Source organism: Microcaecilia unicolor, chromosome 11 (genome assembly GCF_901765095.1).
Source record: "Microcaecilia unicolor chromosome 11, aMicUni1.1, whole genome shotgun sequence".
Taxonomy (NCBI): Eukaryota; Metazoa; Chordata; class Amphibia; order Gymnophiona; family Siphonopidae; genus Microcaecilia; species Microcaecilia unicolor.
This window is the reverse complement of record NC_044041.1, coordinates 25,487,097-25,500,344: the sequence shown is the minus strand read 5'-3', so window position 1 is coordinate 25,500,344 and position 13,248 is coordinate 25,487,097. Positions and strand designations below refer to the sequence as shown.

At 43.6% G+C, this 13,248-nt stretch overlaps 1 protein-coding gene across 1 annotated transcript in view; it reads left to right on the top strand.

Moving 5' to 3' along the window:
• SGSM1 (small G protein signaling modulator 1) overlaps window positions 1-7,197 on the top strand; it is a 276,394-nt gene extending 269,197 nt beyond the window's left edge. The window contains exons 22-25 of the mRNA XM_030218397.1: window positions 1,232-1,341; window positions 2,713-2,809; window positions 4,565-4,732; window positions 7,033-7,197. Coding sequence (XP_030074257.1) covers window positions 1,232-1,341; window positions 2,713-2,809; window positions 4,565-4,732; window positions 7,033-7,121 — 464 coding nt within the window. The 3' untranslated portion in view covers window positions 7,122-7,197. The remainder of the gene's footprint in view (window positions 1-1,231; window positions 1,342-2,712; window positions 2,810-4,564; window positions 4,733-7,032) is intronic.
• The last annotated feature ends 6,051 nt before the right edge of the window (window positions 7,198-13,248 follow it).

Sequence of the window (13,248 nt, the reverse complement as noted above, 5' to 3'; positions counted from 1 at the left end):
ATTTTTTCTGGTTTGAAAATTGCTATGCTCAGGATGAGAATTTTAGCCGTTTTCCGTAAAATATCTACAATTTGACTTGGGCGTCATATCAAAAATGCACCTCTTAGGTGCCAAGCAGGGGCATAGCCAGACTTCGGTGGGAGGGGGTTCCAGAGCCCGAGGTAAGGGGGCACATTTTAGCCCCCCCACCGCAGCGCCGACGACCCCCTCCCCCAGCCATTATCGACCCACCGCCGCCAACCCCTGCCGATGACCCTCTCGACCCCCCTCCAGCCGCCAACCCTCCCCCACCGTCACCTACCTTTGCTGGCGAGGAACCCCAATCCCCGCCAGCCGAGGTCCTGTTGCTTCCCGCGCAAGGCTTCCTTCTGTTTCTGACGTCCTGCTCATTGTACGTGCAGGACGTCAGACTCACTGAAACAGAACGAAGCCTTGATCTGCAAGGCTTCGTTCTGTTTCTGTGAGTCTGACATGGACGTCAGAAACTGAACAAAGCCTTCCGCGGGAAGCAAGAGGACCTTGGCTGGTGGGGATTGGGGTCCCTCGTCAGCAAAGGTAGCCCACGGCGACGGCGGGGGAGGGTTGGCGGCAGGAGGGGGGTCGAGAGGGTCGTCGGCAGGGGGGTCCAGGGCCAAATCTACGGGGACCCAGGCCCCCCCTGGCCCCACATCGCTATGCCACTGGTGCCAAGTTATACTTAACTGCTGTTTCACCCCCTAATTTGGCATTACCCAATAGTGTGGAGTGATGGGTGTAATATCATAGAGGTTCCAGACAGAGTTCTCTGTAGATTCTCAGGTTGATACAGGCATTGTAAATTCTTTCAGGCACCTCCTGGGAAACACTGCTGGAATTCTTCTGCATTGTGTGTAGTGACAGGTACTCTGTTCACTGGGGCCAGAACCTCTTCTGAAGCTTCCCAGTAAAATAAATACCTCTAGATTCTTTCCTTTCTCCAGAAATTATCAGTGTTTATCCACAGCCAGTCAGTTGGCCAGAAGCCAGCACAGCTGTGGTAGTGACATGAGATGCAGACAGATATATATGGTCGGTTTCCTCTCTGCTCTCTATCCATGAGCCTGCAAGCTCTGCAAAGTGACTTGAGAATTGATTTCTGTGTCACTGGTATAGCTGGATTTGGGTTCCATTTAAAAATGGATTAATCAGAGGCTGTTCCCTGTTACTGCTGCTCTTTGAATTTCTGTCCCTTACTGTCTCCAATTACCCACAGAGGCCCTGGCTTTCAGCTGTTTCACTGAGCTGATGAAACGAATGAACCAGAACTTTCCACACGGAGGCGCCATGGATACACACTTTGCTAACATGAGATCTTTGATTCAGGTAAGTATCTGAGCCAAAAGGAGGAAAAACTTTGAAGGTGATTTTATTTTTTGGACTGCAAACTCCTGATGATGGTGCAATAAATGATATATAAGTTCTGTCCAAGGATACCAGGTTCAGGTTAAAAAAGACAAAATAAAACAAAGCTGCAAAATTTTTACATAAAAGCATTTTGGACCCGATTCATTCAGGTCTTTCCCCACCTGATACAACACTGAGTTGGGCCTTTTGCTTGTTTTCTTATCAAATGTCTATAAAACATTAGGGGCAGGGGCAACCCGACCATTAGGCCACCTGAGGCAGGGACCTCAGGTGGCACTCTTCCGGGAGCGGCATCTCGCCCTTCCTTCCTCCACCCAGTTCCCGGAGTTTACCTTCTTTTTGCATTTTTTAAAAGTTGAGCGGTGGCAGCGATTCCCATATGCTGTTCTGCTGCTGGCACCTGCAGCTTCTCTTTACTGCGGCCTGCCTCTCTGATGTAACATAGTAGCATAGTAGATGACGGCAGAAAAAGACCTGCACGGTCCATCCAGTCTGCCCAACAAGATAAACTCATATGTGCTACTTTTTGTGTATACCTTACCTTGATTTGTATCTGCCATTTTCAGGGCACAGACCGTAGAAGTCTGCCCAGCACTATCCCCACCTCCCAACCACCAGCCCCGCCTCCCACCACCAGCTCTGGCACAGACCTTATAAGTCTGCCCAGCACTATCCCCGCCTCCCACCAGCGGCTTTGCCACCCAATCTCGGCTAAGCTCCTGAGGATCCATTCCTTCTGAACAGGATTCCTTTATGTTTATCCCACGCATGTTTGAATTCCATTTTCTCAGAGGCGGCCGCAGTAGAGGCCATTGTATACCGCTCGCTATATAGGAAGTACCGCCAGGCTACCGCAGCAGCCCGGTGGTACTTCCCGCCCGTAGCACGTAATTTCCAGCCCAACAAAAATTTATTTATTTTTTGTAGCACTGGAGTGTACCCAGGGGTAATCGGGCGGTGCCACACGCTGCCCGGTTACTGCCAGGTTAACACAGGAGCCCTTACCGCCACCTCAATGAGTGGCGGTAAGGGCTCCCCCCTGAAATGGTTGCGTGGCAAGTGCTTTACTTGCCGCCCGGCCATTTCCTGTAGGAAAACGAGACTTCCCTTTTACCAGCTGCGGGAAAAGGGGGGCCTCGGTGCACATATAAAACTCACACTGATGCCAGCACTGGCTCCCTTTTACCACAGCTTGGTTAAAGGAGCCCTGAACTTGGTAGATTGAAAACCCTCTTGCATACACTTTGTTTTTCCAGACTGTTTTATTTTTGTCTAGTTTTTTTGTATATTAAGCTGGACAGTAATGCAGCACCTTGCTTTCTCTGTCAGATTTTGGATTCTGAGCTCTTCGAACTGATGCACCAAAATGGGGACTACACTCATTTCTATTTCTGCTATCGATGGTTCCTTCTCGACTTTAAACGGGGTAGGTACAATGAATGGGGAAAAAACGGAAGCGCTATCCATCTCGCTACACCTGCCCTTCACTCACTCTTTGTGGTAGGGAGATGACATCAATAACAACAATATTTAGGGTTGAAAGCAGCAATATTTGTTATATTATGTTATACAGGACTGCTGCAGTAAAAGGGGGCCTCTGCGCATATCAAATACATGCGCCAACACCAGCGCAGCTTCGTAAAAGGGGCCCAAGTGTTGCTGCATACATAAGACCGAAGTTTAAACATCAGCTACTTTTAAGTACATAAGTAATGCCACACTGAGAAAAGACCAAGGGTCCATCGAGCCCAGCATCCTGTCCACGACAGCGGCCAATCCAGGCCAAGGGCACCTGGCGAGCTTCCCAAACGTACAAACATTCTATACATGTTATTCCTGGAATTGTGGATTTTTCCCAAGTCCATTTAGTAATGGTTTATGGACTTGTCCTTTAGGAAACCGTCTAACCCATTTTTAAACTCTGCTAAGCTAACCGCCTTCACCACGTTCTCCAGAGAACTAGGGACTCCCCGTGACTGGAGTGAAAGTTAAGATCCTGAGGTTCTCTGCATTGTTGAAGGACCTTTTGAAATAGTAGCACTGTCTTCTTTTCCCTTACTCCTTTCAGAAGCTGCAGTTTCTCCATCAGTTGCCAGATTTTCCAACCCAGAGGTGACTGTCTGCCTCCAGTGTATTTTTATAAAAGATATTGGGGTTCTTTTTTCGGTTTAAAAAAAAAAAGGAAGCAATGAAGATACAAATTATTATTATATGTCGATCGTGATGGAGGTTGCCTTTTCCGGTGTGTCCCTCATGTTGCATCCTGCCTGCAGTGACCTTTATGGCATAGTAAATTTTTTTTACCAAAATAAAAGAGAGAGAAAACCCAGCTGTACTAAATAGGCACTAAAACAAAGAGCAGAAGGGTAACAAACTAATGTAAGTAGCTTGGATAAAAATAAATGATAAGACTATTTAATGCTTTAAATAAATCAACGATTAAAAAGTACAAGGAGAAACAAATCCAGTGCAGCAACCCAGCAAAACTCAACTTTGTACACAGAAAATATTCGACAATCAGTTTTTGCTATGTTTATGTGTTGTGCTGCCGACTAGCACAGGTGGGACACGGAGGAGAGCTGTTCGGCTGGTGGGGATTTGGCATCCCCACCAGGAAAAGTCTGCCTCAGTGTTGCAGTTGCAGTGACAGCGAGGGGGGGGGGGGGGGAGAGAACACCTGGATTCCTCAGACCACCTGTAAGCCTCCCCCAAATGCGCTTCTAGATACGTCCCTGGCACGTGAGCACTTACTGACACCTATTTTGTAGGTGATAAAGGCTCACGTTCTAACCCTGTGCTAATCAGTCAGTGCCCACTCTCCACCCCCCAGACACGCTCCCTCTGCAAAAACATTTTAATTATTTTGTAGCGCATGGTTTGTGCATGCCCATTGCAAAATTACCGTGGGATTACTGTAGCCTTTTTAAGCTACAGTAAGCATGCACTAGTGCTTAATGAGGCTTAGCAAAAGGATTTGTAAACGAACTATTTCAAACCATTTCTATTCTCTCTTTTCGACATGTTTTACTTCACTTCTCTCTTCCTTTCCCCATATCATCTCTCTCTGTTCCTTTCTTTACTCCTCCCCCCTTTCCACGTCCCCATTTCTCTTCCTTACCCCTTCTTTCTCCCTTCCACCCTCCTCTTTCTCCTTTCTTGTCCTTTTTTCTCGTTTTAACAGAGCTGATCTACGATGATGTTTTCTCGGTTTGGGAGACGATCTGGGCAGCAAAGCACATCTCCTCTTCTCACTATGTTCTCTTTATAGCCCTGGCTTTGGTGGAAATTTACCGTGACATAATTTTAGAGAATAATATGGATTTTACGGATATCATAAAATTCTTTAATGGTAAGTGATTGCTCTGTTTGAAGAATTTCTTGATTCCGCTTGGCTTTATCTGTCCCACACGGACAACATAAAGGATTCTACTCCTGCCCTCGTTCTCAACAGAATCCAAATGTTAGTGGTATTATTAGAAGGAGCTTTGTTACATGTACGGCATTTTTCTGGGATATGCTGTTCAATAAATTACGCTAAGTTCACCCAAAATCCTTTTGATCTCTGGAAAAATGAAGAATAGGAAAAATTCCTAACAGCAAGTGCGGTGAAAACAGATATTTGGAAGATGCTAGGCAGGATGAAGAAACTATTCAACACAGTCTGAAAAAGAGATATGGTACTTGGAGTTTGCAGGAAGAGAAGTCGTCATAAACACTACATGAACATCTGCCCTTTTTACAAAAAAAAAAAGTAATGTTTCTAGAAATCAAAGTCACTGCTATAGTAACAAAAGTGAGCCAAGTATAGGGCAATAAAGCCATTGTGACATCACTGATGTCGTTGCTCGAATGAGGCATTATGACATCATAACTGGGCAGACTTATACGGTCTGTGCCCTGAAGAGGACAGGTACAAATCAAGGTAGGGTATACACAAAAAGTAGCACATATGAGTTTATCTTGTTGGGCAGACTGGATGGACCGTGCAGGTCTATTTCTGCCGTCATCTACTATGTTACTATAATATCAGCTCTGGTTACCAGAGACAAACTCTTCACACTAAGTGGGGAAGTTATCAACTTGGGCTACCATTAAGATGTGTTATTTTACCACTAACTTGTGCTATTTTTAGCATAGGTCCCGTTTATGCAATAAAACCTAATTACTAATAACGGGGGTTAGCAGTAAAATAACATGTCTTAACAGTAACCCACGTTGATAACTTCCCCCCCTTAATTAAAGAAAAAAAGAAATGTCTCTAGAAATCAAAATCACTGCTTTAGTAATAAAAGTGAGCCAAGTATAGGACAATCGAGCCATTGTGACATCACTACATCACTGATGAGGTTGGCTCTTAGGCATTGGTGGAATGAGGCATTATGACATCACAATAGCAGCTCTGGTTACCAGAGACAAACTCTTCACACAGTGGGGAAGTTATCAACTTGGGTTACCATTAAGATGTGTTATTTTACCACTAACTTGTGCTATTTTTAGCATAGGTCCCTTTTATGCAATAAAACCTAATTACTAATAACGGGGGATAGCAGTAAAATAACATGTCTTAACAGTAATCCACGTTGATAACTTCCCCCCCTTAATTAAAGAAAAAAAGAAATGTCTCTAGAAATCAAAATCACTGCTTTAGTAATAAAAGTGAGCCAAGTATAGGACAATCAAGCCATTGTGACATCACCGATGAGGCTGGTGGCTCTTAGGCATTGGTGGAATGAGGCATTATGACATCACAATAGCAGCTCTGGTTACCAGAGACAAACTCTTCACACTAAGTGGGGAAGTTATCAACTTGGGCTACCATTAAGATGTGTTATTTTACCACTAACTCATACTATTTTAGCACAGGTCCCATTTTATGCAATGAGACTTACTACTAATTGGGTAAACAGTAAAATAATGTGTCTTAACTGTGGCCCATGTTGATAACCTCCCCCCTCAGGCCCTATTTATGAAAGTGATGTCCCCATGCATACTCCCACCCTCCTACTCTGTCAGACTGTCAAAGTAATGCTTTGATGTTTCTCTTATATATACTGTCATCTACCACATTTGCTTATTTCCGATCTGAGGAAGAAGGGCAACCTTCGAAAGCTAATCAAGAAATGTATTAAGTTATGTCCAATAAAAAAGGTATCATCTTATTTTCTTTTCCATGTTTTATTTTATTTGATTTCTGTTGATAACCTGAAAGTGCTTTAAGATTTTACAGTTATGTCCAAAACTAGCACATGATAACTTTAGAGCCTCTGTCCTAATAATTGTAGGCAGCATTCAAAACATTTTTGGAAGGGCTGACATGCAGTTAATGCAGAGAAAAAATTTGCACAATGCATTTAACTACATCTATAAAGGTGATGTTAACAGAACAGATAATGCAGGAAACTGCATTAGAATTGTAAGACACGTTTTCATTTATTCCCTGCTCCAACATGGCATTTTCTCTGTTAGCGGTTACTGTGCTGTTAGCTGTTTAACACAGCTTTTTAGCACGCACAAAAGCATCTTAGTAAAAAAAAGGCTTATACAAACAGAGAAAAATGCAGTAGATAAAAACCATTTGGCTAGTAATTTTGTGTTTGACATGCAAAAAGCACAACTGGTTCTAATGTTCCTTTCTCTTCCTTGTTTCAGAAATGGCAGAGCGGCACAATATGAAACAGATACTGAAGCACGCTCGAGACCTAGTGTATAAAGTTCAAACACTGATTGAGAATAAATGAAAAACTTTCTGGAAGAAGACGCAGCATGTGAACACTTAGAAAGCTCCGACCAACAACTTTTACCTTTTTTTTTTTTCTTTTTAGAAGTGTCACACAATGGGTGAAAAACAATCATAGATTGTTAATGGAGCAAATTACTCTTAAGAAAAAGTATTATTATTTTTCATCTAACAACTTTTAAAATAATGTTGTTGTTTTTTTTATTTCAGCCTTATTATTCAGTGACAAACCAAAGATCTAGGAATCTGAATCCGTTTATTTTCTTTTAAGTCGCTTCCGTGTTGGAAGTTGTTACAGCTTGCAGTGATGCAATCTTCCAGTGCCATTTATCTCCTGAACTCATTTCCCTGCCCTCACATCCACCACGTTCTTAGTTGTGCTTCAACAGTGTGATACTTGATGGAAAAGCTATCTCCTAATCCGGAGTATGCTTCTGAATGGGAAGCATTCAGGAGGGTCTTTGATGTCTATTGAAGCAGCCAAGCTTCACCACCGCAACTTCCCCCCAGGAGATAACAAAAGGTATATCATCCACTTCCCACCCTCTATCCCCTCTCTCTTCACCTCTTCAACTGGGCAGGACACAGGTTCATGCACATTTCTTTACAAATGAATCAGTAGCCCTGCTGGACCTCAATCCCATGTGAGTTCCAGATTACCAGGAGGTTTCTGGCTTCCAAATCTGCATTTTTAAAATGAGGAACATTCTCGTTTTGCTGCTGCTTCGTCCTCCAACCAACCTGTCCTTTGAAGTACAGTCTCCATTTTTCATATCATATCTGGTTAGCAGAACGGCTTCTGTTGCTGTGATTCTACTGTGGCTTTCTGATTGCAGAATCCTTCTTTGGCAAGTCGCTAACCCTGTGGCACTTGATACTGTAGCTCATAAAGCACAAAGGCACTTAACAAGCAGTTTTTTTTTTGTTTCCAAATACACTGGATCTTCTCTCTCTTAAACGGAGCCAGATACAGTCTGGGTGTTACAGTATCCTCCAGCGTGATGATAAGCTGGGATCATAATGCAATTTAGCCACCAAGGACAGGAAAGAGTTGCTGCTTTTCCTGTCTGTGCATTGCTTTCCCACAGTTACACTCCATCTGTGCAATCTGGTGTATGGCTCTGCTAATGCACAATTTCCCCGGGATCTTGCATCAAGTTGCGCCCATTCGGAGTGACCCAAGGAAGTGCAATCTTGGCAGGTGATTAGACAGTTCCACGGAGTTTAGAACCAAGTGGCCCAGGCTTGCAAAGAGCCTGACAGAACGAGTCCAGTGTTTTGAATTCAGAAACGGAGAATTAGGACTGTCGGAAATCAGATTTTCAAGTGCTTTGTTAATTCTGTTGCATTCTACTCAGGTACAAAATGAAAGAGAAGGGATTGTGATGCTGTTAAGCAGCGAGAAGCAACGGAGGTCGTGTTCATTACTAAGACGTAAGGGCTTGTGCACAATCTAACGGGAGTCGTCCGTTTGGAACAGATTCAGCACAAGTCTCAAAATGTAACGGCTTTCACTAGGAATCTCTCTTCTGAATCTGTTTAAAAGTGCAAGTCGTCTGTGAACATGGGACAAAACAGCTTTATCCCGTTGTAGTCACAGCAGCATTGTGTCTTGTATTTGAATGGAACGTGTATGAAATCTATGACCTATCAATTCGAAGATCGCCATTTTGCAAGAAAACGGAATGCCAACTACTTTTTGTTTGGTTTTAATTTTGGATTTGTAAATTCATGAGTTCCATTCATCTCAACATTTTCTTTAGACCTGTCTTAAGTAGAGGAGTGTGGTAGCCGTGTTAGTCCACTCTTAAGGTTATCAATAGAAATCAAACAAAATAAAACATGGAAAAGAAAATAAGATGATACCTTTTTTATTGGACATAACTTAATACATTTCTTGATTAGCTTTCGAAGGTTGCCCTTCTTCGTCAGAACGGAAATAAGCAAATGTGCTAGCTGACAGTGTATATAAGTGATAACATTCAAGCATTACTATGACAGTCTGACAGGGTGGGAGGATGGGGGTGGGTAGGAAGTATGCATGGGGACATCAAAGCATATCATTGATATTCTAACAGGGTGGGTGTGGATAGGTGAGGGGAGGGTGATCAACAGAGACATACAGCTTTATGGTTTATAATGGGCTAGGAACCCCAGATCCTTGTTAAGTCCTTTCTGTTGGGTGTTAAAATATTCAATCATTCTGACTTCAAAGGTCTTACGTTCTTGTATGGTTTTAAAGTTACCTTTGAGGATTCTCACTGCTTTGATGTCCCCATGCATACCTCCGACCCACCCCCATCCTCCCACCCTGTCAGACTATCATAGTAAGGCTTGAAGGTTTTCACTTATATACACTGTCAGCCAGCACATTTGCTTATTTCCGATCTGAGGAAGAAGGGCAACCTTCGAAAGCTAATCAAGAAATGTATTAAGTTATGTCCAATAAAAAAGGTATCATCTTATTTTCTTTTCCATGTTTTATTTTGTTTGATTTCTATTGATAACCTTTAGACCTGTCAAAATCCTGAGCCTTAATGAAAAAAATTGTCCGCATTTAAGGTGTTAATTGTTATATGATTCAGTTAATGCAGCAGATTGGGTATATTATCTGTAGCTTAAACAAAAGAAAGGCCTCTCTGCACCCCTTAGTCATTTTAATACTCATTGCACATACACGGCTGGGGTTATTTCTGCCCTAGGCCCCAGAATGTCTAAGGAGGTGCCTCCCTCCCCTCCAATCCAGATCTCCTCATACTCTCGCCCTTGAAGTGCCCTCCCCCTCCTCCTCCTCCTCGTTGCTACTATCCCCATCCTTTTTCTGGATATGTTTTCTGATATTATTCCCAAGTCTCTTTGACCCTTGTACCAGAACCTCTTCTAGTAACATAGGAATCAGTTTTCAAATTCCAAGGTTGGCATTTCATTTTCAACACAAGCCATGACATTTAAAGTTATACTTGAATATTCAACACCTGCATTACCTGGATATTGGCACTGATCATATGGGTATACCTTTCATTCTATAACCTGTTGCCCCATAGTTACACTCACAACTGTTATAGTTACGTATGTAAGTGCTAGATGAGTGCTAAGTTGTATTTTGTAATTTCTATAAGGGGCGCTTTGAGATGCACACATAAATTTGGGCATGTGCTCAGATTGTGCGCACATTTTAATTGAATAATTAGCCAGTTAGCACCAATAACAGGGCCGCCGAGAGGGGGGACAGGGGGGACAAAATTCCCCGGGCCCGGGCCTCCAAGGGGGGCCCGGCGCCGGGGTCAGGCCGCTGGCGCTGCCGTTCCCGGTCTCACCTGCCTGCCTCCTCGGCTCCGGGCCCCCTGCATTCGAAGCAGCAGTCACAGATCGCCTCCCTCGGGGAAACTGGAAGTTACATCAGACGAGGGCGGGACACAGGGAGGGAAGGCCCGAAGAGAGGCGATCTGCAACTGCCGCCTTGAATGCAGGGGGCCCGGAGCCGTGGAGGCAGGCAGGTGAAACTGCGGACTGCAGCAGTGGCGGGAGTGATGGGGGGCGGCAGCAGCGGGGGAAGAGACGAGGGGCAGCAGCGGCAGGGGGGCATGATGAGGGCGGAGGCGGGGCAGCCTTGGCCCGGGCCTGCCCAGTCTGTTGGCGGCCCTGACCAATAATTGGCCTCTTAAGCTATTACTGGTGCTAATTGAAATCAATTATGATCCACGCCTACATATTACGTGCATCTCAAAAAAGGGGGTGAGGAAATGGGAAGGTGATGGGCAGTTCGGGGTGGATCGTGGGTGTGGTTTTTGGCTATTTGTACAATTATAGAATAAGAGAGCTCTGCGCCTAAATTTAGGCAGTGGCATTTGCACCGCTTTTTTTTTTTTACACAAACGGAATTGCCTAAATTTAAGTGCGACCCCCAGGACTTAAGCTCTGTTCCATAAATTGCACCTAACTTTATGCACAACTTATAGAATAGCGCTCAGTGTTTTGGTTCCCACCCCCACCCGGCACCATTTATAGAATCTAGCCCTATGCTTGTAAATGTCAGGGGGTTTCACAGGGGGAGGTGCGTGGGTGAGGTATGGGTGTGTCCAGTACTTATGTGCGTAACTTACAGAACACTATCGCGGTAAAGTGCCACATTTAGGTGCACATATTTATGTCTGATTTTGACATGTCAAAATCGGCACCCCGACATAATAGACCATACAAAAAAAACAAACGACAAAAAACCCCCAGCAAAACAGACCATGACAAAAAAAACCCACAACAAAAGAACCCAAGACAAAATAGACTCTTAATCAAGCTGGATTATGTTTTCAAGCAGATTTATGATTCTCACTAGATACCAAGTGTGGATAGTGAAGTCAAGCCGTAGGCAGGTGCCAGGACTTTCAAGTGACAAGCCCTGGACTTTATCAGCAATTTATGGCTCCTCCACTTCTTTGTACCCTTCAAATTCATACCATTCAAAAATAAATCTGTTTCATCAGGCCCTTTTGTCGGGAGTCTATTTTGTCAGGGACTTTTATGTCGGGAACTTTTTTGGTTTGGAACTTTTTTGTCTGGTTTCTTTTGACCAGGTGCCCGTCAAAATCTAAATGTTAGCACATAAATGCCAACTGATGCTAATATTCTATAACAGATCTTGGTGCCCAGATGCTGTTACAGAATTCCCCCCTCCCCCCGCTTACTAAGCCACATACTAATGCCAACACAGCCCGTTCAAAGTGAATGAGCTGTGTCGGCATTAGCGCATGGCAGCCGCTAGAGCGGCTTAGTAAACGGGGGGGGGGGGGGGGGGTAGAGTTTCATGTGCTGCATCTTGGCACCTAACCTTTGGCTTCCTTTCTAGAATTGCTCCCTAAAGGGCAGAGATGCATTTCTCTGCATGATGGCAATATTCAGCACCATTAGCAGGAGAATCAGCTGGAAAAATTAAGACCATATTTGTTGTTGTTGTCTGGATATCTGTGCTGAATATTGCAAGTCTCCAGGTAACTTCACTTTGCCCCTGGACCACATCAGTGCTATCTGAATAGTGCTGGGGAGGTCTGCAGAGATTTTCAATAGCAACTGCCTGGATAATGCTGCTGAAAATCCGGGCATGGCCCTTGTCAATGCCACATCTCCAGGTAGCAACTCCCGGGTAAGTGGCACTGAATATGGGGAAGACAGATCAGAGAAAAAAAAAAAAAAAAAAAAACAACCACCCCAGGCTACCTTGTTATTCTGTCCATATGCCTAAAGATGTATCTCAGCTGTCAGCCACAGAGGCAACTGCAAGATCTTACCATCCCTAGAAAACATACCAGCTGCCACCTTTTTATTATGAGCCTTCATCGGGACAAAAACAACTCTGGCTATCCTGATCCTCCCTTTTTAATTATCACTGTTATTATTATTAGAGAAGCTGGAAGCCCTTCTAAGTTACCTTATTCACTCTGGAGGTGCACAACCTTTTTAAGTGGGATTAATCCACCTCCCTAGAACAATGTGATTTAACTGGATTTGCAGGGAGCAGAACTCCTGTTGGAGACTGTACCAGGAAGTGCACAGTTATTTGGCGTGGAGATGGGGAAATCTGTTTGGAGAATTAGGTTTGGATCGTGTACCTGAAAGCATGGAGAAACCCTTTTCCGACAATAAAGTACTCAAAGGATTTGATAGAACAACATTGTTGCAAAGAAGAGGAAGAAAAAAAGAGTTCCAGAATTCATGCACCTGTATCGTTCCATGAGATAATAACAGTGTATCAGTTTATCAGGAAATAAACATGTTGACACTTTAGCTTTAGAAAAATGAATAGTTAATATAAAAACTTGCATAGGACTGGCTTATCTGTATTCTGCAAAATTTGGAACAGTGTCTGTGTGCCCTTAAACAGTGTTTTTGAATATCTTCTTAAGAGAGAGAAAAAAATATTTATTTGAGCTACTGTACATTTTTTTCTATGTCCTTGTATAATTTGATGTGTATATGTGGCAGTGAGGCTTATTTTTCAAAGCACTTAGACTTACGAAGTTACATGTTACATATTACGCTATGGAACTTTGTAAGTCTAAGTGCTTTTGAAAACGAGCCCCTTTGTAATGTATATGAAGATACAAAGTTGCAAACATATCTTGTACATGTTCACC